The 27,803-nt window shown below is 36.0% G+C and overlaps 3 protein-coding genes across 9 annotated transcripts; 2 read left to right on the forward strand and 1 right to left on the reverse strand.

Annotated features, from left to right (window-relative positions):
* Positions 1 to 231: 231 nt before the first annotated feature.
* On the forward strand, positions 232 to 9,976 carry LOC114314494 (Cysteine proteinases superfamily protein). Of its 2 annotated transcripts, none has more exons than XM_028261006.2 (11): positions 232 to 513; positions 634 to 688; positions 1,680 to 1,907; positions 5,167 to 5,240; positions 6,186 to 6,240; positions 6,312 to 6,386; positions 8,120 to 8,193; positions 8,311 to 8,359; positions 9,193 to 9,277; positions 9,471 to 9,527; positions 9,659 to 9,976. In XM_028261006.2, the coding sequence occupies exons 3-11, from the start codon at positions 1,743 to 1,745 to the stop codon at positions 9,703 to 9,705; spliced, it is 681 nt and encodes a 226-aa protein (XP_028116807.1). In that variant the 5' UTR covers positions 232 to 513; positions 634 to 688; positions 1,680 to 1,742; the 3' UTR covers positions 9,706 to 9,976. The 2 variants fall into 2 exon arrangements, with proteins under 2 accessions (XP_028116807.1, XP_028116855.1); XM_028261054.2 differs by having other exon boundaries at positions 267 to 513; positions 654 to 688.
* A 2,117-nt stretch (positions 9,977 to 12,093) lies between these two features.
* Positions 12,094 to 15,887, forward strand: LOC114314774 (uncharacterized). 2 transcript variants are annotated; one of them, XM_028261355.2, is made up of 3 exons: positions 12,094 to 14,695; positions 14,822 to 14,897; positions 15,006 to 15,887. In XM_028261355.2, the coding sequence occupies exons 1-3, from the start codon at positions 14,672 to 14,674 to the stop codon at positions 15,680 to 15,682; spliced, it is 777 nt and encodes a 258-aa protein (XP_028117156.2). In that variant the 5' UTR covers positions 12,094 to 14,671; the 3' UTR covers positions 15,683 to 15,887. The 2 variants fall into 2 exon arrangements, with proteins under 2 accessions (XP_028117156.2, XP_028117084.2); XM_028261283.2 differs by having other exon boundaries at positions 12,467 to 14,695; positions 14,819 to 14,897.
* Positions 13,784 to 21,996, reverse strand: LOC114314693 (WD repeat-containing protein LWD1). Of its 5 annotated transcripts, XM_082867738.1 has the most exons (3): positions 20,697 to 21,990; positions 16,021 to 16,067; positions 15,778 to 15,876 (listed from the first exon to the last, which is right to left on the reverse strand). In XM_082867738.1, the coding sequence occupies exons 1-2, from the start codon at positions 21,795 to 21,797 to the stop codon at positions 16,032 to 16,034; spliced, it is 1,137 nt and encodes a 378-aa protein (XP_082723864.1). In that variant the 5' UTR covers positions 21,798 to 21,990; the 3' UTR covers positions 15,778 to 15,876; positions 16,021 to 16,031. The 5 variants fall into 5 exon arrangements, with proteins under 5 accessions (XP_082723862.1, XP_082723864.1, XP_028116980.2 ...); XM_082867736.1 differs by lacking the exons at positions 15,778 to 15,876; positions 16,021 to 16,067 and adding an exon at positions 13,784 to 14,185 and having other exon boundaries at positions 20,697 to 21,996; XM_028261179.2 differs by lacking the exons at positions 15,778 to 15,876; positions 16,021 to 16,067 and adding an exon at positions 16,160 to 16,503.
* Between the last annotated feature and the right edge of the window lie 5,807 nt (positions 21,997 to 27,803).

Raw genomic sequence — 27,803 nt, forward strand, 5'->3', positions numbered from 1 at the left:
CCATGTCAACATACTATTGACAGGAATAATAAAAATAATTGTGATCAAGATTATTCTTTAAAAATAATTTATAATTTCAATCGACGGACCATAATCAAACTTAGCCATAACTAATATATCACAATTGACCAAAAAAAAATAAAATGTGATGTAATTAAATAAATAAATAAATAAATAAAGAAAAGAAAAAAAATGATATTTTAAAAGTAAGCTCATAATAGCGCGTCAAATGACAGCATTCATTGACAAATAACGAATGAATAATTAAAAGAAGATAGTGATCCCGTCACAATTGGATTATCGGGGGCAAGCTGGGAGGGCAATAGAGGAAAGGAAATGGTCTTTTACTTATTTATTTGGAAAAACTCACGATCCAACTTACGTCTCTCTCTCTCTCCATCCGTAGATTTTGATCGGAGATTGTTGTCTTGTCTTGTCTTCTCTTCTATTCTATTCTCTTCTCGTCGGGCCATTTTTCCGTTTCTGTTCTCTCTCTCTCTCTCTCTCTCTCGGGTGAGAAAACCCTTCTTACTCACTCCTTTGTTTTTTCTTCTCAAAAGTTTCGCATCATCTACTCATTTTTTATTGTTATTTTCATATTTGATTGTATTTGTATTTGTATTTGTATAACAGGTGTTTGGATTTCTGTGTAGATTCTTGAAAGCAGAAGAAACAAACAAGCCGACAGGTTCTTGAAAGCATTTCCGATTCATGTTTGTTATGAATTAGCTCTATTTTGATTTGATTTGATTTGATCGCATCGCGTTCAATAATAGCTCCGTCCCTTTCTTTTTCGATTTTTCATGCCTTGCTGAAATTTTCAAATTGCAATTGTTATGATGTTAAATTAAACAATATGTAACCATCTACATGCTTTATATATATATATATATATAGATTTCCTCGATCAAATTCAAATTTCATCTGCGATCAATAGAATTGAATTGAATTGAATTGATTTTACTTTGTTGCTATGTTAGACTTAATCCCCACTTATGCATCTCAGGGGGACATGAATTGGGTCCGTATACAGTTGGCTTTTAGGCTTTAGAATGTGTGGTGTGGTGTGGCTGATTTTTATCTATATATATCTATCCCCTTTTTTTCTGTCCTGGGGAGGCCCGATCTACTCTAGGAACCTAGTGTTGAATTTTTTTTATTGCTGTAATACAACCATATCAAACCGGCTCATCCATTCACCATTCTCATAGATCTCCCTGTTATGTGCAAACCGAGTCGTGACTGGGTCATGGATAAGATGGCTATCTTTGCACATTGTATTCACATGTTGGTTTGGTGCTACAGTATTTCTGCATACTACTAGACAGTCAATCATTAATGCACAGAGAATCATAAGTTAAGGTTGTTTTGAGCTTCAGTGGTTATTATATCAGGGCGTCATCATGACTTGTCTCCCTCGTGTGTTCGTTTCTCATGTTGCACTTACTTAAATCACACTCAGGAGGATCTCAATGAAGTTCATAACATATTTCTCACATATTCCACGGCATAATTAGGGCTGCCCTGGTGTCCTTTAAGCTATGTCATGGCCAACTCAAGAATGCTCATAAGATGTCATAGATTAGAAATAATTGAATAGGGTATCATCTTCATTATTGTGTCAACAAATCTATACATGAAAAGTGGTAGTTACTTGTTGAATCTTATTTCACTTGCAGCTGACTTTCACTTTGTGCCTGTTCATTGCTTGGAGAGGCTACACCGTGGTGCCCATTTGCATTATGAGAAATGAAACTCAGAGCGTGGGTGAATCTTCTAGCTCGACTTCATTAAGCAGTCAGCAGGACGTTGATGATGACAGAATGATTGCTGTTGTACTATCTGAAGAGTATGCTAGCTTAGATGGTGCAGTTGGTCGGCGCCTTTCCAATCTTGCACCAGTTCCTGTAAGATATTTGATCATTCTTCTTAATCTATTCTGTTATAATAAATTTTCTATTGCCAATAGAATTTTAGTTAGAATTCATTTATCGCTAATTTCCGAAATTTTCTCTCTACTTCCACCTAGATATCAATGAAAAGAAAAGTGCAGTTGTTATCTGAAGCACCGCACCATAATACTAACTGTACCAGCATTTTTAGATTATGAATGTATGTTATATGGACTCTTTCAAATAAATCAAATACCTGTGTCGGACACCCAACACTCAGACAAAGGTATAGGATATGTATCAGATACTTTTCAACAGACACTTCTTATATAATTGTATATAACACTATTACTATATGTACATATTGTAGTATAATTGCTATAAATGTCTTTGTGACACTGTAAGTTAGATATAGTATCATTTTATCTCACATACTTAATTAAAATATAAAAATATTGACATTTTTTTACCGAGTCCGCTTACCCTTAAATTTATGATTTGATGAGTCCGGCCACTAGATACATACTCGTACCCGTACCTGAGTCCATGTAACATAATTTATCATTTATATTTTAATTCTATGACTAATCAACATGCATACTATTACTAAGTTGAAAAGAGATTCATTCAAATGGACGACCAAACTAAGCCACTGCTTGTCTTATTATGTTATTAGTCCAATTTGCGAACTGTACTAGAAATGATGTTTTTCTATTAAATACATTGAGCTCTATACCAAATTACATTCTATCTTGAATAATGGATGGTCGTTAATCCTATGGATGACATCTAGCTTAGTTTCTCCTCCCAGGTTGATATGAAATATATGTATTTGCTTGAATAATGGATGGTCATTAATTCTATTTTCTTGCTTGCTAGTGATATTTTAAGATCAACTTGGAGAAAATTCCATGTATTCTTGCTTCTCTATAGAATATGTTAAATTGATCTTCTATCACATGGCTATATGTATCATAATTGGTTTTTTTTTCTATGTTTTCTCAAATTTGGCCATAAATCTTTGTTAACGCTTCAGAATGCTTATATTAGAGATGAACATATTTGGATGCAGTTTTGGTGCCTAATGAGGTGGTGGATTTGAGGTTGAGTTGTTCCCCTAGTCTCATGTGCAAATTGGACATTAAGAAAGCATTTGATCAGGTTATTGGGAGTTTATTTTTATTAATTGGAGAGGATGGGTTTTTGTCACAGATGGAGGTCTTAGATCAGATTCTCTATCTCTATGGTTAGGTTGTTTGTTTTGGTTAATGCTTACCCAACAACTTCTTTCATTCTTTGAGCAGTCTTCACCATGGTGTTCCATTGTCCCCGTCACTTTTTATTTTCATTATGGAGGTGTTCAGTAGGATGATAGAGAGAGGGTGTGCAAAAAGGCTTCCTTGGGAGGTTTTGAAATTTGGTAGCTCAATGAAACCTATGTTGGCGGTTTTCCATCTTCTTTTTGCTAAATGACACTATCATCTTTTGTGGGGCAGTGGAGCAACAATTGGGATATCTCTGATGTATACTTTTGTGTTTTGAGGTAGTTTTGAGGTTTGAAGGTGAGTACCGGGAAGTCTAGTCTAATTCCTCTTGGGGAGGTGCAATGTGTGGAGGCCTTGGTAGACATTCTTGGGTGTAAGGTTGAGCTTGTCTTTCACTTGGTATTGTTTCAAGGGGAAGGTGCTTTGGAGTTTGGTGGTTTAACAGATTTCAGAAACGCCTTGCAGGTTGGAAGAGACAATATATCTTTCTAAAGTTGCCGAATTATTTTGATCAAGAGTAATTTGTCCAACCACCCTACCTGATTTACTATCCTGATTTTAATGGAGAAGATGCAACATGACCTTATTTGGGGAGGATAGGGGAGGAGTTTAAATACTATTTGGTTGATTAAGACACAATTTGTTGTCCGGTTAGGGTAGGGACTTGGGCATTCACAGACTTTCTATCTTTAAACAAGCTTTGCTTGGGAAGTAGTTGTGGAGGTTTGTTTTCTAGAGGGAGAGGTATTGACTGAGTGTGGTGGAGTGTAAATATAGAAAGGCATCCTTTGGGTGTGGGATTCTTCACTTGTCACATCTAGTTTGGGGTGGGTAGTGGGATTGAGTGAGGTTTTGAGTCATGATTGGCATTGGGAGGAATAGTTGTAGGTGACTTTCCGTAATATTGCCGATGTTGGTCTTATTAAGGAAGCTCTTGTGAGTGAGAATTTGATGGTAAATGTGTGTGAGATATTGCTGTTCAGAGAGAGTTTAATGATTGAGAGTTGGAGGAGTTGATCACCTTTCATGCTTGTAATATGCTCCCCATATTGGTGATGAAGGTGATGTCATTCAATGAATGATATTCTTCGGATTCTTTGAAACCCTTACGGGTCATAGATGGTTTTCCTTACCATGAAAAGAGCTGTGAGGATTACTAAGCCCCCATCTAAGGTGTTTTTCTTTTTTTGCCCTTGGTTTGTGGTTCGTGGCAAGATCCTCACAGTTGATAACTTGAGGAGGTAAGTGCACATCAATTGGTGTTATATGTGCAAGCATGATGAGGAGAATGCGAGTCATTTTCTCATTCATTGCAAGGTGGCTCAGGAGGTGTTGTGGTTCTTGATTCTATTCTTGTTTGGAGTGGATTGGACGTTCGCCAGATGTAGGGAAACTTCTTGACTCTTGGAGGAGGGTTTGGTGCGTGGCCCCTTTGGCTATTTCGTGGCTTCTTTGAAGAGAAGAATAGAAGAACTTTTGAGGGTGGAGAAGAACCAATTTTGAGGTTGAAGAGTTTATTTTTGTCCACTTCATGTTGGTCTATCAATCAAAATTGAATTAGTTGTAGGGAGACCTTTGATGAAGATTGTGATGTACAGCTGTTTTTTCTTCTTCCTCTTTTATGTGGGTTACACCCCCTTGGTGCCTCTTCTCAATAAAATTTTTGTACAAAAAAAAAAAAAAAAAAAAAGCAAACAAGATTGGAAGTCATCAATGCCCTGTTGGAGCTTTGCTGCTTCACGAAATAAGCATCATCATTGTGGGTGTTAATGCTCACATATTGAAATGCCAAGTTGTCCTAGTATACTCAAACTTGTGTAAAATATATAATTTTTGCAAGTCTATCTTCGACTAGGAGCTGTTGATCTTGTCATTAATATGTACAGATATCACACAAAAGAATCCTTCAACTCTTTGATTCAATGTAGTTTCATTAGGTGGCTGTGTTTCAATTTTGAAATGTACTCTCGTAAATTTTTTTATTAACATAGGTATTGTTGAAATTTCAGCATATTCCGCGAATAAATTCTTTCATCCCCAATGTAAATGATGCCAGTTTAGATCACCAACGGTTGCTGCAGAGGTATGTCTTATACATGGCAGTTTTAAAGTTTCACTTTTTTGGTGGATTTTTTTTATATTAAATATAAGTTTTGTTTTTTCGTTTTTAAATGAAAATTAGAATATGAAAGATTTTTAGCTAAGCGCCAAAACATTAGGATATTGAAATTATTTGTCATTAAACTTTTTTCAAAGTACACAAGATTCTAGAAGTATGCTATTTTTATGGAAATATTATTAAGGTCTTTTTTTTTGGCTGGATTTCAATATGAGATTTTGAATTTCCTAGAGTGTTTTTTTAGCTTGAACCCTGGAATATTAGAAACTCAAGGAATCTAAAATCGTAATATCTTTCCAAAAAGCATGGGCTACATAAAATTTATTGCCTGCTTTATTACATGAGATTTGACACGTTTACTCAAGGTTAGAAATGGACTTTTTTACTCCCAAGGAGTTAGAGTCTTAGTACTTTCATGTTTGTTGCTGCAGTTTGTCCTTTTTCTCTACAAACTTACACAAGTGTCATAAACTTACATTCATACAAACACGAATATGTCTTGTACATACTTTATCTGTGAAGTTGTACACATCATGTTTCCTCTTATTTTTTAATGCGAGTGTTTTGAGGTTGAAGTTCCAAATGGCTATGCCTAACACTTCTGCAGAAGCTGGGCCTCATGCTACAGTACTTTGAGTTATGTTGTCAGATGAATGATAGGGTCTTGCTAACAAGTGCCCCTAGGGCACAAGAATTTAGTTCACTTCTTATTGAAATCAATACACTTTAATCTTTTCACCTATTTTCAGGACACTTTTTATGTCAATCCCAATATTAAACAAGGCCCGTGGGGCACTCGTTAGCATTTTTCTTATTGATATAGGTGCTGTGCTTATCATTGTCATCATCATCTTACCTCTTCATCATAAAATAAGGTAATGAGTAACTTGCTTTACACTTTTTTTCCAGGTTAAATGTTTATGGTTTATATGAAGTGAAAGTCTCTGGGGATGGAAATTGTCAGGTTTGTGCAGTTCCGAAGTGACTTTGTGTTATTATCTTAGAAATTTATTGACTTGTCTTTCCTTTTGGCAGTTTCGTGCTCTTTCAGAACAGATGTATAAGTCGCCTGAATATCACAAGCATGTTCGGAAAGAAGTTGTCAAACAGGTTGTTATAAAAGTAGTTTTTAATTGGCTGAAAGACTTTTCTAATGGTGCATTTTGTGGGGGAAGAATTGCATTTGAGCCCCTTACACCTGCCTTGCTTTATGTTACACCCCCTAAGTGATACCAAAGTTGTTCTCAAATCTAAGGATGGTATTTAAGAAGTATGGACACTTCTTAAAACAAAAACAAAAACAAAACTTTCTAAAATTATTTTTATTATTTTTTCTTAAAAGGTGTCATTATTTTATTATTTTTTCTTAGAATAGGACACTTGGGGTCCATCACTTGGAAGTTGGACACACATGAAACATATTGCCAAACATGACACTTTTGATAAAACAAAAACAACATGGATTTATACCTATGAATCCATTCTTCTTTAAACTTTTGATTCTTGGGAATTCTAAAATCCAAAACACATAATTTGTTTTTGAACAAAACTTTCTAAAATTAATATTAGGACTTATTCACATTTGTAATATGTGGAATGTGAAAATTGATTTTTTACTATTTTGTAATAATAAAATATAATTGTATGAGTAATGTAAAAATTGAAATTGAAGTAGTAGTTATTATTTTCATTTATATTTATTTGTATTGTATTCCTGTCATGTCTTGATTTCATTTTAATTTTTTGGAAATTGTTGTGTCGGTGTGTCCGTATCATGTCATATCATTATCTTGTGTCTGTATCTGTGATCCTTATTATGGTATTTTAGTTAATAACAGGAATTTTAAAAATCTCAAAGAAAGGATCCTTTGTTAATGATCTCTCTAGCCAAGCCAAGCCCTCTAATAAAAATTTGCAATGGTGAAAAAACTTATCTATCAATCCAGTGAGACCTATATGATGTTGGGACCTAATTATGTGACACATATACTCCACAAAAGACAACATATGAATAAATCATTTTAATATTTTGCTTCTGGATACAGCTCGGACATGGGAAGGGTGCTGGAGCAAATAAAATAAGGGTTTGTATTTAAATTACGAACCTTTAGGGTCTAATTGGAAAATTAAAAATAGGTCTAATTGATGGTTAACAAACAAAGAAAGCTAAATCAGTTTTTAGGGCTCCTCTTCTTTGTTATTTCATTTCTCCATTGGTTGAATCTTTAAAAAAATCCTCCACAACAAAAGCAAGCCATAATTCCTCTCCACGACAAAAGTAAGCAATTGAATCCTTAACAGTCAAATGTAAATCGTGTTTCTTTTTTTCCTCTGCTTCAAGAACTGAGGCTCTATTATATTGTTAACAATATGTCAAATGTTAATTTTGATTGCAGGAAATTGTTGATGATAATGCTGTTTTAGTGCTAGTTTGTAGAAAATTAATGTTGTGTTGTTGCCTCTGTTTACAAAATCCATAATTTTGGGAAAATGAGTTCGGGAAGTTTAGGTTCAACGAGTGGTGATACTTAACTTAATAGGAATTTATAAAATAAAAAATGTAAAATAAATAAGAATTAAAAAGGTATTATGGCCGCAACTGTATCAACTTTTTAAGGTTTTACCATATCATATCGTATCATATGTGTCTATTGCCCATATCCGTGCTTCATAATGACCAAATCATCTGGGGATGCTAGTCTACTGGTATCAATTGGTTTTCAATATGGAGTCAGCACATTGTACGCTATGCCAAACCTATTATCTCTGATGTGTGTCCATACTTGCTGCCTCTCTGATGTGTGTTTATACTTGCTAATGTTGTATGACATTTAATTTTCTAGCTTAAAGACTACAAGTCTCTATATGAAGGATATGTCCCGATGAAGTACAAACACTATTACAAGAAAATGGCCAAGTAGGTTACTTCACTATTACTTGAAAAATCATTACTTCCACCACTGGATGATGGTTGCTTTAAGTTACTTCACTAATTGATTTGTGAAAATCCTTCTCAAATTCTTATATAATGCAGATCTGGTGAATGGGGGGACCATGTTACCTTACAAGCAGCAGCTGATAAGGTCTAGTATTCTTTGTTTAAACAGGGTTTTTTTTTTTTTTTGACATACCAGTTTTGTGAATATGTAGTGTATTTGATGTGCTTTGATGGGTTGTGGGCAATGTTCATTCCCAATTTTCTTTTATTTGTTTCTTGAATGAACATTTCAATGCTTAAACAAGATGTTCTGATAGGTTGTTAGTCCAAGAATCCATCTTTCACCTTCAGATTCAGACATACTCTTTTTCTCCCATTTTTCTTCCCCTCTTTTTTAGATGTGTAAAGTGGGCAGGTTGGGTTGGGTACTGCACGTTTAGCTCTAGGTGTGTTGCACCATGTTGGGCCCATTAGCATGGGCATTCCTTGAGCATGAATGGCCATGGGCATGACCTGACCATTTTTCATTTGAATTTTGTTGTAAATAAATGTATTACTTTGGTTGTTAAAATCCTAATGGGTTGTTACAATCCATTTGGGTAAAATTGATTAGATCATGTAGAAAATCCCTTCTAGGTAGGATCCTTCATCGTGAGAGTTAGTTGGGTCGTGGAATCGTAAGAATCCCAAACCATGCCCAATCCTACAGATCCAATATCCAACTCTTGTTTTGCCTTATATGGCTTCTTTTTTGTCAATTTTGATGTATGTGTCCTATACACCAATTTTGCACGGTCTAAACGGAACAAAAGTAAACTATATTGAATTAAATAGACTAAAGAAAAATAGACATTCAAATATGGCCATAGTAGTCATTGTGCTGTTTTATGAATGCCATTTCTTGTAAATATCAGCAAATAATCCAATGTTGATTGTCTATGATTAAAGCTTATTTATGGTGGTGGTTTTTTCTTGCAGTTTGCTGCAAAGATATGCCTTTTGACTTCATTCAGAGATACTTGTTTTATTGAAATTACTCCGCAATATCAGGCACCTAAACGAGGTAATATTAATTACTATTCAGGCCACTAGCGTTAGAAGTAATTGTAGTAGTCTCTCTCTATGAAGCAAGATGTTCACAATTTCTTTTATCTTCTACAGCTGTTTCATCTCTACGCAAGACAAGTTACGTATTTTTGTAAGAATTTTATATATTCTTTCGAAAGTTTTAACAGTTTTTTGTTTGCATGGTGCAGAGCTGTGGTTAAGTTTTTGGTCAGAGGTGCATTACAATTCACTTCACGAAATTCAAGGTTTGTTTTGTCATAAACGTTATTTCAGAACTGTGGGCTTCCCAAAAAAAAAAAAAAAGAAAAAAAGAAAAAAAAAGGTAGGTTGTAAAGATGTTTGTATGAATGATAGAAATGGATATTCTGTTGTGCAGATGCTCCTATACAGAATAAGCCAAGGAGGAAACACTGGTTGTTCTAGAGGGGGAGGAAGAGAGGGTATATATTTGTTATTATTTCCATACCATGTATATTTTCTATACATGTTTTCAGTTTGGCTTCCCCTTCATATAAATATTCTAATCTTTTATTCCTTTTAACATTCCCCCCCCCCCCCCCCCCCTTCAGTATGATTTCCCTGTATTTGGTGTTGAGACAATTATAAGATTATTAGGTTATTCTTAGATGACATAAGTTAGTGGTGTGTGTTGTTATTGTGGAATTTGAGATATAATTGGTTTTTATGGATTAAAGTACACATATATTTTTCTTTTGGTTGGTAAACCGGTCCTCATGCATTAGATTAGATTAGACAAACGAAATTAACAGAACATACTCGCTCCCAATAAATAAAAAAAATAATAATAATAATGGTTAATGACGGACAGTGTAGTCCTCTTAACCACACACCTGCCCATAAATTAAAAAATAAAAATAAAAATAAAAATAAAAAGGGAAAATTTAGAGACTGATAATGAAAAAATGAAAGTGAAAGGAATGTGTAGTGGTTTAAGCAGAGCAGAGCAAAGCGTTGAAAAGCAAAGTATCTTTTTAAAAGAAGAGGTTCGTTTAATTTCGTGTTTTTTTTTTTTATACCTGATGACAAATCGAACCATATCTCTTTTTTTTTTGTCAGTCGTTCCTTTTTATTTTATTTTATTTTGTAATACATAAATGTATACACACGCACCCAATTATCCATTCTCACTTTACTAAAGAATTGGCTTTGCTTTAAAATAAAACTAAAATAAACCCACACAAGTACCACCTCCAACATATGTATAGGGTTGTTTTGGTAATTCAGTTTAAAGTCAATTTTTAATTTTTAATTTATTTTGAGTTACATCACTTCTCACATTTTTTATTTATAAACAGAAAAAATAGTTAAAACGAAACTAAAAAGTCAATTTTTAATCAACTTCTTAAAACACTCCCTATTATATATAAGATTATGATTCAAGTGGTTGCTAATCAAATTATTATTATTATTATTATTATTATTACTATTATTATATATATATACTTACTCTTAAAGAATAATGCTTGGGACTCCCTTTTGGGGGTCACCCCCTTACCCTCCTTTGCCACGTGGTAGGTGGTGATTGGAGGAACAAGAAAAAAAAAAAAAAAAAAAATAACCAATGAGAGAGAGAGAGGGGGTCAAAGGGGTGGAGAGAAAAAGGGGATGAATCATTACTCATACTTAAATTATTCATTTTATGGAGTTCAACTTGGAACGGCATCTCTCTCTCACCATTATTATTTTATTATAATTATAATTATAACAATTATTATATCATTCTGAAAAAGATGGGATGGCTGGCTTGTTAATCAATCAATCCCAAGTCCACCAGCCACGTGTATGGCCCTTGTCCTCTTTAACAAGACGGGAACAAATATCAGCAATTGGAAATTGAAAGACAATCAAAGATGGAAAAAAGAAGAAAGGAAAGAAAAGAATGGTGCATTTTTCTTATATGTAATAGTAGTGAACTAGGTACTCTGATAACAATAAACAAATAATTACACCTAAAGTACCCCCAACCCAACCCAACCCAACCCATCCCATCCCATCCCATCCCATCCCATCCCATCATTATTGTCACTAGGGGAATTTTCATTTCGTGAAAAATTAATTTCATTTTTATGGTGATGTAAATCGCTTCTGTGTATGATACAAATCTTTTTTTTCATATTTTATGCTAGTCCTAAGACTCAATTATAATTTTTTTCTTATTATTATTAAAATTTCCATTATAGTAACAATTAACAATTGCAGCAACCTAAGAAGAAGGAAAGTGACCAACAAAGAGGAATTATTCACTGCTTTTAAAGCAAGTCTAGGTGATGCTTAAAATGAATAGTTATTGACTTTAATTTTTGTATAAGCTCATTAGTGTTGTGCTAAAATTTTAAAGAGAGTGCTAACTAGTAAATGAAATGGAGAACACTGAATAATTTGTCCAACAAAGATTGCATCAAGCCAAGCCCAGCTCGGCTGCAGGAGTGGTAAAAAATTAATCAATTTTATTGGCAGAGGCGGAGCTGCCAAGGTAGATAAAATATTAGGCCTCGTTTGGGAACAAGCTAATTTTGTAATTTTTTAGCTATTTGGCTAAAAAAATAAGTAAAAAAAACTTATATGTTTGGGATGACTTTTTGACTAATTATGAAAAGATGTGCAAAAAGTAGAGAGAAAAGAGAATCTTTGACTTTTTTGTATGAGTTGTTGGCTTTTTGACTAAAAAGGTAACTTTTAGACTTTTTGACTAAAAAGATAAGTCCCCAAACGGGGCCTTAATATTAATATAAATCTTAACAAACAAGAAGTTTGAGTTTGAGTGAAGAAGCACAACTGCCACGTTAATCCAAATATACCCTGCAACCAGAACTAGAAGAAATGTGTTTCTTATAAAAAAAAAAAAAAGAAGATATATATATATATATATAATCATGCATGCATGCTTGGCTGCCTGCCAACAAGATTCAGACCAAACCCAGTTAACATTTACTATTACGAAGTATCAATCAAGAATCAATATATAAAATTATAAATAATAAAATAAAAAACCGAGCCACATTCAGAATATGATGGTTGGAGTTGCCGGGTGGGGAGGGGAGTGGGTTCAAAATTTGATGGAAGCGACATACAAGGCTCCAACAAAGCCCACCATGGGCTCCCAACCCCAACCCAACCAAAACCCAAGTGCTGAGGGCTACCTCTCAAGATCAACCAAAGATACACAAAAAACAGCCCATCCAAAATATGCAGACAATTTTCCAGAAGTCAATGAATGTTCCATGAGAGAGAGAGAGAGAGAGAGAAGGAGAGAGAGAGCAACATCACACGAGCAAACTCGAGACAGACATACAAACAGACACAATATGCACGCATCATGCATGGTTTCCATTCCATTTACAGAATGTAGTAGCAGTACCCCCACTTGACCATATCTCATAAAATCCCTTGTCACACTAAAGCTTCTCTCAATAAGAAATTAACAAAACACGTTTGTGATTCTAGCCTATAGCCTATGTGGAGCACTTGACACTTGACACATACACCATACACCGGGAACCAAAAGGAATGTCCTAGTATGAGACACAGCAATCCCTCCAATTGCCAATTGTGAGAGAGAGAGATCAAGAGAGGCAGATGAACACCATATGTATTCGTATAGCACTAAGTTAGGACAGAGCTTGGACCCTTAGGGTATGGGATAACCTCTCTAAACTCTTGTGGTGCAAAAGAGTACAATTTACCTCCTAATATGATCCATAACCATATTTTCCTCAATTAGGATATATACCAGCTCATGTGTATTACACCGTATCAATCAGTTAAAAAGATTTATATCGATCCCCAGCATCCACACACAAAAGGTTTCATGGTGCTCTCTCTCTCTCTCTCTCTCAAATGGTCTTGACCAAATATAGTGTTCACTCAGAGATTGACAAACTGAGCAACACCTCTCTATCTCTAGCCACCAAGCCACACCCATGATCCCAGAGTCCAGCAGCACTACATTGAAAAGCTCAGTATAGCATTAGAACTGCGAACGAATGGAGCCGAGACGAACTTTAATATGTTTGGGCTTGTTAAGATTTTAATGAACTCAAGCTCGAGGTCGAGCTCAATAAAAATTTAATGAACCAAGCTCGAGCTAAGTTGGCTTAGACTTGACTTGAACTCGAGCTTGTTCACGAACTTTAATGAGCCAAAAAAATTATAAATTCATATTTGCGTATGAGACTAAAGTTACAATTAAAACTTTAATTATACAATTATATATACAATATATATAAATATTCTTAAAAAAAATTAATATTTTATCAAAATAATAATATCTATTACCACTATTATATAAATGTACTATCTATAATTAACTATTATTTACATTTATATTTTTTAACTATATAAATAACATATTTATCTTATTCTTTATACATATTTGTATATTATTTAATTTATAAATAATAAATATTAAACGAGCCAGCTAACAAGCCAAACTTTAAATTATTTGGACTTGTTTATTAAAAATTTAACGAGCTCGAGCACGAATGCAAAAAAAAAAAATTAATGAATCAAGTTCGAATGAACTTTTATCGAGTCGAACTCAAACTTGTTCACAAACGACTCTGTTCATTTACAGCCCTACATTCCATAATCTAGCCTCTTTGACTTAGGGGCATTAGTTGGAGGCTGGTGCATCATATCTACATCCACTGCGGGTAATGGAGGTCACCGCAGCAGCGATCAAATATGAGATCAAGTACCTCATGCCTTGAAAGCCTACTTTCTCATTTAAGATCACTTGGACTGGACACCTGCTGGGTTTCATATTTATCCTCGGTCCAGCATGTACACAACACATCACTAGCTCCGTATGCAACTCCATAGTGGTAAAGTGGGAATAATTATTGATGTAATGTAACAGGGACATCTTATATGATGATGTCACCTGACCAATAAAATATCACAAACAAAATTAGGTGGACATTAATATGAAATTTTGTTAGTAGTTTATAATATGACCACATGATATCACTATTATATATCTAACAACTAACTATAAAGTTGCATGCAACGCTAGGCATAATTATACAAAGAGAACATCGGTAAATGAACGAGGAAGGGTGAATTTGCGTACTATTGCTTGCAGAGAAAGCTGTCCTCAAATGCTTTATGCTTTGAACAATATCAAAAGCTACATATATTATATATAAAATAAAAGCAAAGGCCATTAAGCAACCTTCAGAATTCCCAGTCTGACCCACCTTCTGGCCTTATATTTATATTTTTTTGACATATATATATACAGGCTAACAATCCAACGAGTAGTCGCAAGCATAGGCCTCTCTCTCTCTCTCTCTCTCTCTCTGGTGTTTTGCTTCTTCAGGCTCGACTCGTGCCTTTTCACTTCCACTAGAAAACTGAGTCAAGAGACATGGCAAAGCAAGTAGACTTCAAGGTTGACAGGCCTGATAATCCCCACTTGCTCAACTCCATTTTTTACTTTCCCTACTTACTTTCTTTTCTTTATGCAACTTTTCTTATCTGGTAGTCTGAAACCGAAGTATTGCCTTTGTTCCAGAAGGTTGAATTGAGAGTTTCAGTCAATTGTTGTGATGGATGTAAGAAGAAAGTCAAGAAGGTATTACGAAGTATTGAAGGTAATCAAAGCAGAGAGACCCAGACGCATTTCTTTCCAGTCAACTTATTTTGGTCTTAATTAAGCTCCCCGTAATATCACTAATTTTTCATAATTTCACGGATCTCAGGGGTTTACAAGACTGAAATCGACCCTTTGCAGCCCAAAGTGATAGTCGTAGGGAATGTGGAGCCGCAAACTTTAATAAGGAAGCTATTAAAATCCGGAAAACAAGCAGAAATATGGAACTACGAGAATTACAGTGCAGGAAAAGAAAAGAAGGAAGTACAAGAAGCAGTGATTACGAGAGAGGAAGACAAAGAAAAATCAAAATCTGTGTATTGTGAGCAGGCAAAATGCTCAGAAGCTACTGTCACTGCCACTGATAAGATCAAAGAGAGGGTGAATGGAGGGGAGGAAGGCAAGAATAGATCATCCGAGGATCACAAGGATACAAACTGCATGGCCAACACCACCACTAGCCCTTACATAACTGAAAGAGAAAAAACTCTTCCCCCTCAACCACAAGTAACTTGCATCATACATCCAAGCATGTTGTATGATAGGGGTAAAGTAAGAACTGATACACAGTATTGCTACATGATAGAACCTTGCACAATTGCCTTACCCTCTTATCCTATACATTCATACCAAGCACCTCCTCTCTCTCTAACATGTTGCAGCCAGGAACATGGCAACTGCAACAATGGAGGGCCAGTATCTCAACCATCAGTGATCCAGACACCAGCAGCAAAGGTTGGGGACTATTTCAGTGATGAGAATACCACTGGATGTCATGTGATGTGAGTACTCCAACACTTTGTTCAAGGAAGACAAAGAATTGGGAAGGAATGGTTTCTTCTTCACATGTGAACTTCCTAGTGCGATTCCCAATGTTTGATTTAAGGATGAATCGCTAGTCTTTTTGTAGTCTACTACTTGGTGAGGTTTTTGTTTCTCCTTTCTTCTATGACAATGAGAGCCACAATTATGAAGATGACCTATTTAAAAATTTTCATCATGAACAATGATATTTACAGATACATCCATCAAAAGAATGAAATGACAGGGTAGACAGGCTGCACTCATGAATTTTCTCTTAAATTTAATGCCAGGGGTTAGCCTAGTGGCTAGAACTTGTGTACCTCACTAGAGGTCACAGGTTCGACTCTGTCCTTCCCCTCCAATGTACCTAAAACAAAGAAGAATGATTTTCTCTTTAATTTCAAATGTTCAGTTAAGCATAAATCTCATGTTTCTTTACAGTGGGTATCTCCCATAATATAGACGAAAACAATTAACTTCATTGGCAACAGAATTGAATTGAAGCACTTCATGGAATTTGAAAAAGAAAGAAAGAAATGAAAACACTATGTGGAATTTGAACATTGGAAACAGAATTGTTAAAGATTGTTTAACTGATTGAGGAAACAAGACTTAAACTTCTTGGCATGGTGATGGGGACGGCCTTTTGGTATAGAGAAGGGAGAAAGAAGAAGATAGAGGTAGCAGTGATCATATGACACAACATAATTGGTAAAGCACTGCTCCATGCATCCTTCAAGATAAAAATAAAAAGGTTTTCCAGATTCCTTTGGAACTTGTCTCTGCAGTTGAATAGACATTCTCTGGTGGATTTGGTCCATGCATAGAGAATCAGAGAGACAATATAAGAACCACAAGAAGAAACCATCCAAGTAATTTTTGACACACTTTTATAGAGAAGGGAACAAAGCAACTACTACCTGTCAGTAAATTCAAGAAAATGAGTTTCCAAGCTTATTGAGGTATCATGGATACTTACTGACTTCATTGGCCAAGCTACCTCTCAGTAATGTGTGCCTAAGGGCCCCAGTGCTAACTTGATGGGAAAAACACTCTATAATGCTTTTTTACTTTTTAGTTAATTGAGAATATAGCAATCCAATGAAACAGTCTTTTCTCATCTAAAAATCCAATCTGCTCCAACCCAACCAATTATTTGATATCTTAAAGTAGACAGCTCCTATGCAAAACATCCGTTACCCAACAGCTGTCTTGATTCCAAATTCTTTCAAGAGAGCATATTTAAGCCTGCGAAGCCCCATTTCATCCAATGATATGCAAAGGTTGCCCGAAGAACCTTGTTCAAGACCCGTAGCTTTGTTGTCTTGCGTGTATTATGTACTGATGTTTTAATATTTTTAAATGTACTTGCATATGAACTAAAAACTTCTCTCGTTATACATCTAAGAAATAACATTAAGAAGCATAGGCATGGACATGGCGGACATCACAGGAACCCAGCAAGGAATGTGTATATATATTATATAACATGTGGATACTTAGAAGGTGGGAGATCACCAGAGATGGAGCCCCTTGGACCCCGTAGGGATCATCTCAACTACCCTAGTATTCTAGTATTCTAAGGCCAAACCTCAGGGATCATGTCATGGGGTTGACAGTGTGTAGCAATGATATGTCATCGCTTTAGAGGTCTCGGAGAAGCTCAATGTTAGGTATTTGGCTTTCAAGGTGTAACATGGCTAACACCCCTCTCTCTAACACTAGTCTAGGTGAGCCCCACTTCAAGGACAAGGGTGAGGCACCGAGACGAACCTTGGAATCTATCTACCCTCCAAGCCACAAGTCCTTTAGTGATCTCGAGCAAGGTACCTTGGCCTTGGAAGGAGAACATGGCACCACTCGACGAGGTTGCAAGTGAGTCAAACAAGGTGAGCAAACATCATAGAAGCACGCTAGCACAATATGGGCTCAATGGCGAGAGCAATTTTGAGTAAAAAGTGCTTGACTTGACAAGCCAGGGAAATGCTCAAGCGACCTCGGTCAATGCTTTAAGCTTAGGGCTAGGGCACCACGAAAGCTTACAGCCTATTTTCCTAGCCTCCCATGAAAGCTTATAGCCTATGAAAACTTATAGCCCAAGAGGGTCTGAAAGCGTATAACCAAATGGCCCACATGGAAGTGTAGCCACAAGGCTCAAATCCACACTTGCCAGAGCGTATTATAGCCAAAAGGCCCAAAACCAAGCTCCATCTCTCCCTCCATGCAAGGGTGTGACTTGGGTGGATTGAACTCGACCCTAGCTCGAGAAATTTTAGGACTAAGACAGTATTGTAAGTGCCATACCTAGGGTTAGGCAAAAACTCACGGGCCCAAATTAATTTCGATTCAGGCTTGGGAGGGTTTAGGTAACCCAAACCCGATTCCTCTTATATATAAGAATATTAATGTGTAATTGATTTCCCATCAAGCACGAATACTTCAAAAAGGGAGACGTATCCGTATCGAATATTTATCGAATACCGATACTTCTTGGATACTCGCAGATACGTATCGAACACTTATTAATTAATTTTTTTTTATTAATTTTAGAGTGTCAGATACTTAATTTTGAAGTATCAGATACTCGAAATCACATATTACTTCTAATACTTTATTTAGTTCTTTGATAAAAAAGGAATATAGTAAGAGTCAAGGTAATAAAATTTGTCAAATTGGTGTATCCTTATTGTCTCTCTTACTTCTCTTTCGCTCTCTCACTCTCACGTTTCTTCTCTCTGCTCTCGTTCTTTTTTTGGAGTTGACATGTAAGGATTATGTTTAATTTGCATTTAGTTTTGAATATTTTATGAATGTTCGAAGACTCTTAACTTAATAGGAATCCCTCTCTTTATTTATCAATTTGCTTTAAGTTTTATTTATATATATATTACATTATTAAAATTATAAAAAATAAAAAATAAAAAATAAAAGAATTACGAACCTATCCCCCACAGTACCCATATCCTATTTTTTCAGATTTTGACGTATCGCCATATCCGTATCCCCGTATCCGTGCTTCCTAGTTGATTTCTAACACTATCTCAACATACACACACAAACACACAATGCTGTAATATTGTATGGTTTTCCCATTTTCCAAAGTGTTCTCACATGTTATAGTAATGTAGCTTTACCACTTTCCCACAAATAAAGTCTTATCTCTCTAGTTTTCTCACTAAAAAGTCTTCTTGCTCTAGTTTCTCCGCTTTCCCACGAAGAAATCTTCTCCCTCTGCATAATTTATCTCATCTCTCTCTTTGCAACATAGATCCTCATCACCAGCCTCATCCAATACCTAGGTGAGATAGAGATTGAAAGGCAAGGGCTTACAAAATGACAAAGAAGAGAATGCCCCATCTCCATTGTTGTCCAACAAGACCTAAGCATCTAAGAATGATGTAGTGAGGAAGATGACAACTAAACCATTCTTTGTCAGTTTGTCTTTCTATAGGAACTATTCATCGCCAGTCAGTCCATCATTATTTGGTAGAATCATTCTTCTCTCCTTACCTCCTGCGTTCGTTTTTCTCCTTAACCATTTATGTGCGCCATTTTCATCAATCATCTATCTGTCTTGCTCCAAGGCAATAGCAAACCAGAGCCTTTTCGTTTATGTCTCAGCAACTCTAAACACAAGATATTTTTTGTATTAATTCAGGCAACCTGAGCTTAAAATCAAGCTCTACGAGTTATGCTCAACTTGGGCTTAGACAAACCAGTTTGAGCTTTGACAAATTCCTTCATTCTTCGAATTGCGCTTGGGCATACAAGTGTCAGACATGTGTATAGCTTGGGGAGCTTGTTTGTGCTTTGTAGGCAACGACCAACTCCATTTAAAAAACAATTTCAAATAAGGGTAACATGTCAAACATACTCAACAGCCAGGATCCACATGCTAAACTTGAAAGCTATGTCAGTTGCACTCAAGCTTCAACTAAGCTTTGTTGAATCAACAGTGAACTATGAGACACGTAAATGAAATAGAAAATAAGTAGGTAGTGAATCTTGAGAAATAAGCATTAAAAAATTTTAGAAAACAGTTTTGCCATCTTGGCAACAACAAAAACCTAGATGGTGAACAACTACATTCTAATACACTTGAGTTCAAGTAAACTGGGAGTTGCATAGAGGAATGTCCTAAATATGTAAGTTTGGACTACATTCAACTAGCCAAACTACATGCACTCTTTCCATATTATTATTACAAAAATTAAAATTAAAAGAATCAGTTTTTGCACTGATACACGTGGGCCTCAATAGAATTAAATTGGGTCTTTAACAAAACCCAACAACCCAGAGTTCCTAACTCTTCCTTGAATGCTTATGACAGAGGACCTTCCCACTAAATTACCAGAAAGAAACATATCTGAATCGAAGTAAGGTTTTTTATCAATTCAATTTCCCAAAGCATAATGATATATGGGATAACCTTGTTAGGCAGTTCATAAACCCTTTTCTCCTAGAACACAGGCTCTCTCATATGCCAATGACGAGAATCAGTAAGCACAGAACTATGACCCCTGTTTACTAGTAACCCAAAGCAAGCAACTTCTGGTACTTGATTAGCTCTTCTAAAATTTCTGAGGCCAAATATGCATTCCAGCCCAAAGCCCAACCTAACCCCTAAATCAGTAACATGGTCAACAAAAACCTCTTAACTTGGGGGAAGGCAAACCAAGTAGACAGAAAATAATGCACAAGTACCACCATCATCACTGAACAAAAAAAGAGCAACAGCAGTTCAGTAATAGAAATTAAACAAACATTTTTTTTGTTTTGTTTTGTTTTTTTGTTTTTGTTTTTTTTTTTTTTTTTGGTTTTTGATGAAAGGGCTGAAAGATTAAAGGAAAAAAAGAGAAGAAAAAAAAGGGGGGGACAATTAATTTGCCTTTTTGTAACCTAAGACTAAGAAGAAGAAGAAGAAGAAGAAGAAGAAGAAGAAGAAGAGAGAAACCCTAAAATAAAACCACGAATCAAACATCCAATCACATCATACCCTCAGAATCTGAAGCTTGGTTGAGAAGGCAATAGCGACCCAATCAGGCTGGGAAGAGGACCACTGCAACTGCTCGATTTCAGCACCGGCGGTGTAAGCGAGAATGGGATCCAAGCCACCCTCAATTGGCTGGCCCATGGAGGACAAGTCCCAAATGAGGGCCTGGGAATCGTCCCCGGCGGTGCAAATGTGGCAGGAGCTGTGAGGGGCCCAGGCAATGGCATTGACGCTGGCCTGGTGCCTCTGGAGTTCGACAACGGGAAGGGTGGGGAAGCGGATATCCAGAACGACGACCTTAGCGCTGTCCATGATGATGGTGGCCATGTACCTGGGGTCCTGCTTGTTCCAACCAAGGCGGACCAAGGGGGTGTCCGGCTCGGAGCTCTCGTAGATGATGGTGGAGTGCTCCTTGTCCCGGAGATCGAAGACCCTAACGGAGCCGTCGGCGGAGACGGAGGCGAAGACGCCGACTCCGCCCCAAGCGATGTCGTAGACCTCCTTGTCGTGGGCGATGAGCTGGGTGTCTACGGTCTCCCGGTCGATGTCCCAGATGGTGCAGGTGGTGTCGATGCTGGAGGTGCCGATCTTCTTGGGGTCTGCCTCGTTCCAGTCGAAGGAGGTGAGGGGCCCGCAGTACTCGCTGTTGCGGTTGTTGTTGAGGAGGCTCTTCATTTCGACACGACGGTGAGGGTGGGGGTGGGGGTGGGGGTGATGGGGGTGGTGGTTGTGGTTGTGGTCCTCATCGTCTTCGTCGGATGAGGAGATGCGCCAGACGCGGAGGAAGTCGCTGGAGGTGGCTAGGAGGTCTGGCTTCTGGCACTCCTTGTCAGGGATGAAGATGGCCTTGGTGGGAGGGTAGGGGTGCTCGAATGAGAGGTTAGGGTCGGAGCGGATCTCCCCGTTGGAGTCGTCGAGCTGGACGATCTCAACCCTGTTGGAGTAGTTCTCCACAAGACTAGCGATGGCCAGCCTGTACTTCTTGTCCCTACGGACGCTCCAATTCATCGCGTATATCTGCCACGGCGCCTCGTACGTGTAGATCTCCGACCGCCTCTGCTGTTCGTCTGACCCCTCTTGATTCGGATCGCTACTCGCCCCCATCTCTCTATCTCTCTACTCCCCAATCAAATTCTCCTCCTCCTCCTCCTCGTATCCTATAATAAACAACGCCGCCACACCACAACAGTAGTCACCAAACCAACCCCCCCCCCCTCTCTCTCTCTCTCTCTCTCCTATTCCGTCGTCTCCTCTGGGTATTTTATTTTTAGCTAGGCCTAGGCTAGCAGACGAAGATATCATACTCCCTCCGTCCCATAATATTAGTCCCTTATTCCATTTTTCATTTTCCAAAATATTAGTCCAAAAATCATATAAATTTCCCATTTTACCCTTCTTTTAAATTCATAAATAATATAAAAAGTACAATCATAACATTGATATTCTCAAAAAAGTGTACTATCAAAGGGTAATTTTGGAAAACTAACTTTTTAAAAGTACAATAATTATACTACCAAAAAAAGTTGAATTCCCCAAAAGGGACCATTATTTTGGGACGGAGGGAGTATCACTTTTTGATCCTTGTCTTTTTGTTTTCGTCCCCAAAATGCACTTTTGAATTGTCTTAAAAAACAAAAATTATTCAATACTCCGAAACACCATGACATTGTTTTGGTTGTATTTAAGAAATATGTTTTGAGATAAAAAGTATAAAAATTTATTTGGTTTGATTTTTTTTAAAAAAATGTTTTGAAAAATTATTTTGAGAGAGAGTTTTGAAAAAGGTAAAGGTGATTGATTTGATGTGTATAAGAGAGAAATTTATTTGGAAAACTTGTAAACCAAACAAGTTTTGAAAAAAAAAATTGGAAAAATTTGTTTGGTTTCATTACTTTTAAAAACTTATTTGTAGAGAATTTTTTTCAAAATTTTTTGAGAAACACAAACCAAACAAGGCCCATGTGTCTATATTCTAAACTAATCATTAATTATTTAATCTTATGTTATTTATCCATTGTTAACATAAATCGTAAACCCTTATATGTTTTTTTAATTAAAATCTTATAAAGTACCACGTGTCTATACTCCGAAAGTACTGAATAATAACGCTTCAAAAAAATACACTACTAAAAAAAACATTTTAATTTGGAAAGAAAACTTTTTGCGCTAAAAGTCACAAAAAAAAATAAAAACACAAAATAGACTTAAATATTAGTTTTTTTATCGCATCATCTCTTTATTTTTTTTTCATAACTTTTTTAATAAAATAAAATATCACATCAAACTCATAATTATTTTACTTTTTCTTTCACAAATATCATATTCAATTATAAAAAAAATCTAATCATCTTTTTTAATACTAAAACTTTAATCTATTAAAATAACTAAAAAATAAAATAACCTACTAGAATAACAACTTCCCAACATTTATGGAGAAATTTAAAAATAAAATAAAAATCAAGGTTTGATACTAAAATCAATTACCTTGATTTTGTGAAAATTAAATTTTTTATTTTCTACATGCATATATATTTAAAAAAAATAAAATATTTATAAAAATATATTTTAAGAATTTAATAAATACATAAAAACATAATTTTAAATTTTTTTTCATAGATGTTATATTTTTAAATATATCTAGGTTAAGTACATCTAAAAAATAAAATATATATATTAAAATATTAAAAATTTTAACTAAGAATAAAAAAACCACAAAATACAAAAAGTGGTGGTATTAGCATCTCATCTATTATTTTGAGCCCCTAGTTTCTTTAAACTCTCACTTATAAAATTTGAAACCCTTAAAATTTCTTTTCTTCCCCCAAATAATACTAAAATTATCCTTGTAAAAATATTTTACCTATTCAATTGAATGTACACCCCCCACATCCCAAAAAAACCTCTCTTCTAAAAACCCTAACAAAACCCACGAAGAAGAAGAGGAGCCAAGTGTGATTATTATCACTGCTCTCTCTCTCTCTCTCACCTTATCCTTTTCTTCGGTGATTAATGTTCTATTATCGGCTCCTGAACAAATAATAAATGTTCAACTACCGGTTCCCGAACAAATAAACAATGTTCGGCCTTATGCTCTCGAATTTCAGTCATATGTTCAAGGAGTTTAGTCCCGAAATAATAACAAACAGATTTTATTATTTGCTTTTTTTTTTTTTATAAAGAAACTTACCCTTACAAGACTAATCTCCTCTGAGTTAAGAACACCATCAAAGTTATGAACTTCCTCTAAACTTTTATTGTTATACTCTTCTCGTCTCATGGAGTTGTGGTTGCCGAAAAAATTTTCACTCATTATCATTGCTAGATAAGTGTAGATAATCAAATGGTTGCCACTATTATCGTTGGAATATTGCCGTCAAAGGGTTTTCAAGATTTTGAGAGTGGGTAAGTTTTGAAGGTGAGATCTGGGAAAGATGGATGGGTGGTAGTAGAGATGGGTACTCTTATAAACCTTAATTCATAATACAGTGGTGTGCGGGTTTAATTTGTGAGATGGAGTGTCCCAATATTAATGATGTCTTTTTTAGTAATTTTATTTGAAGTTATTATTGCAATAAAAAAAGAGCTAAAAATTAAGTGATTCAAAATAATTCATAGAGTACTAATAGCAGCACTTGTAAAAAATTTAATTTTTTAAAAAGTGAGCTCAATTTTTTAAAACCAAAAAACAAGGTGAATCAAATCCTGAATCTTGAATTTATTCTCTCAAACATCCATATTTTCAATTCTTCAATTTAAACATTTATTTTCTTAATTAGTTACAATGGGGTGTTTGTTACAACTTAAATGAGATAATTATAATTTATTTTAGAGTTGTTTGGTATAATTTTTACTTATAACTTATTAGACAGAAATAACTTAAATAAATTAATTATTTAGAAGTTGTTTCATGTTTACTAAGGCCTCGTTTGGGAACAGGCTAATTTAGTAACTTTTTGATTATTTGGCTAAAATATGAGCTAAAAAAAATTAGTATGTTTGGGATGATTTTTTGGCTTTTTACGAAAATATGTGCAAAAAATAGAGAAAAAAGAGAATCTTTGACTTTTTTGTATGGGTTGTCAGCTTTTTGGTTTTTTTAGTGACTTTTTGGATTTTTAGCTAAACGGGTCGCTTCCCAAACGAGGCCTAACTTTTCATTTCAAATAATCTCTTCTAATTTGTTATTTAAACAAAAAAAAAGTCATATCCGCAGAGATTAGTTTCGGAGGTGGCCTCTTTGGCGATAAGCTCTCTTGCGGAATTTTTAAATGTTCAAAGAAGTATAGCGGTTCCGGGTTTTACCCCTTGTTGTACAGTGATCCGAACTTGATTCCGTGAATGGTAGTGGTTATTTATATTTTGTTTACATCCTTTCGTACTTTGTATTTGAGTTATAGGATGTATTGGGCGTGTTCTGAACAGGTAGATTGAGTTTTAGTCTCAAGTGCAGTTGCCCAGGTTTTTTGTGTTACGCTCGAGCGGATCATTCTGCGCTCGAGCAATGTTTGGTTTTTGGTTGTCAACTCGAGCGGGACTTCTTGCGCTCGAGCGGGATTTACACACTCCCAGTATCTCGTGTCCCTGCAAAACTTCTGCAGGTGTGTTTTTCACGCTCGAGCGGGTATGTTGGCGCTTGAGCGGGTAGTGCTTTGTCTGTGAAAGTTCTGGGAGGGGGGAATCTACGCTCGAGCGGACTGGTTTTCGCGCTCGAGCGGATGTACCTTATCCTTGTGTCTTGGGGCTCGAGCGAGCCTTCTTGCGCTCGAGCGTGTCTAGATTTTTGTGCTTGACGTTCGAGCGTTCTATTCTCCGCTCGAGCTGGAGTGTCGTATATTAGTGGACAGCTGGGTAATTTTGAATCACTTTTTACATTTTCTCTCTCTCTCTCTCTCTCTCTCTCTCTCTCTCTTACTTTTCCAAAATCGTTTTTGAGAGCCTCTCTCTCTAGGATCTTCCTTCTCTCTAGGGTTTGATCTAGTTAGAGTGTCTCCCTATCCTTCGGCCCTTGTAAAACGTGTGTTGATCGTTGAGGGCTACGTTTTGATCCGAGAATCTTGGTGTTTGGAGCATTTTCGTTTTCTTCATCTTCTCCGATTGAGCTCTAACTTCGAGGTAGGGATATCCTACTCCTCTTTATGAGCTTTATCTTTAAATTTTAGCATTTTGATATGTTGGGGATTGTTGGGTAATTTTGAGAAAGTTTGGGGCCTTTATGTAATTTTACAAAAGAAAGGGTTTTACTTATATAAACCTATATGCATGTTTAGCATGGAGAAATGAAATAAATGTTGGGTTATTGATAGAAATGGAACCTTAGGGTTGTTTTGTTAATTAAGGGAAATGCCCTAATTACATTGATGAATTAATATGTGAAATTTGTTTTGAGAAATGAGAAGTTGAATTGAAAATGTTGAAATTGGGAACGTATGGGATTAAAGGGTGTAGTTGGATCATTTATCACTCACCTAGTTGAAATGTTGATATTTTATCCATTTGGTGCATTTATTTTCTATTTAGAAATAACTGCTTTGGGCTATCGGTGGAGGATAGTCTTGATTGTTGTAGACAATACATGACGATTAGGCAAACTAAAACTAATTGATTGAGTATACTATCGAGTATAACGGTTGGAATAATACATTAACTTTATGTATTAATTGATCGTGTATATGATCTAGGTTTATATACATTATGTGTGGGAGGAGATAGGGGATGTACTCCACGGTTTAGGGGAAGATAGAGAATGGACCTCTAAACTGGATTTTGTATGACATTGATACAGCACGACAATGTGTATCAAGTGTGGATTATGGAAGTGTTTGAATTGATTTGATATAGCACTAAAATGTATATCGTTATCAATTGTGAAGTATAGAAATGTTTCTATGTGTTATTGATACAGCACCAAAATGTGTATCCATCATGAATTTCGAAAGTGTTTTAAAGATGAGTCTTAATCTCATTAAGTTATTTGGCTAGGTTCTAAGCCTTGTTTTCAAACTCGAAGTTGAATAAGAAATGGAAACTGAAGTGTGCCATGGGCATGACTGTCGTGAAACTGTAATACGACATATGTTGGAGTACAAGTGTGGACCATCTATTGAATGTTATTATTTTAGCCATTGTTTATAGTTGGTTTAGTATAATTCTACTGGGCTGTAGCTCACCCTATATGGGACATCATTTTCAGGTACAGGTAGCATGCCACCTCCAATGACATAGCTTGGAAGGCTTGAGACTGTTGGGCTGTTTTGTGTTTTGATTGTATTACATGTATATCAAGCCAAGGGCTTTCTGTGTATAGAGGTAGTACTTCTTTTTGTAACCAAGTGTTGACTTGGAAAGTTGTAAGCCCATAGGGTATTTACTTTTGATGTCAACATGTAATACATTTTGTAAAGATTACTCTGGTGGAAAATATTTATGTTTCATTCACTTATGTTTAAGCATGCTATTGTTGGATGATTTATGAGTTTATTTTCGAGGGCGTTACAACTTGGTATCAGAGCTTACCAGGTTCGAATACCTTGGCACGTGGGAAATGATTAGTATCACAATGGGTTTGTCTCGCTTGTTAGAGACTTATGTGTGACATTATGTGTTTATTTGATAACATGTTTATGTAACTACTTGGGTATGGGATTTAGTTTCTAGGATGTTGATTAGATCCTTGGGTTTCTGTGAGTCTTGTTGGAAAAACACTTGATCAATGCTGTTTCTCACCGGAACTCTAGTAACGCCTCGAGACTATCATTATCCGAAAATAAAATTCGTAAGTGCTTATGTGTTTTTGTGCTTACGTTGAGTGAATTACAGTTGTCCATGTATTAGGACGCGAGTGTTTAGTTTTGGCACACTTATGAATGTGCTAATGTTCTTCGTTACCTTTATTAGGATGTCAGGACGAGGAAGAGGTGGTAGACGTGGCAGACGTGGTAGGCAGGAAATGCTTTTACCAGGTGATATTCCGGCACAGTAGGAAGGGGTTGGCCAGGCCAATGTGGCCGAACCAGCAGGTCAGGAGGCCATGGGCGCTTTAGTCCGAGAGATAGCCGACGCTTTGAGGGGGTCTATGGGTATTCTCAGAGCTGAGAATCCAGTTCAGGCTCC

The sequence above is a fragment of the Camellia sinensis genome, chromosome 4 (assembly GCF_055761805.1).
Source record: "Camellia sinensis isolate YWXY chromosome 4, ASM5576180v1, whole genome shotgun sequence".
NCBI lineage: Eukaryota > Viridiplantae > Streptophyta > Magnoliopsida > Ericales > Theaceae > Camellia > Camellia sinensis.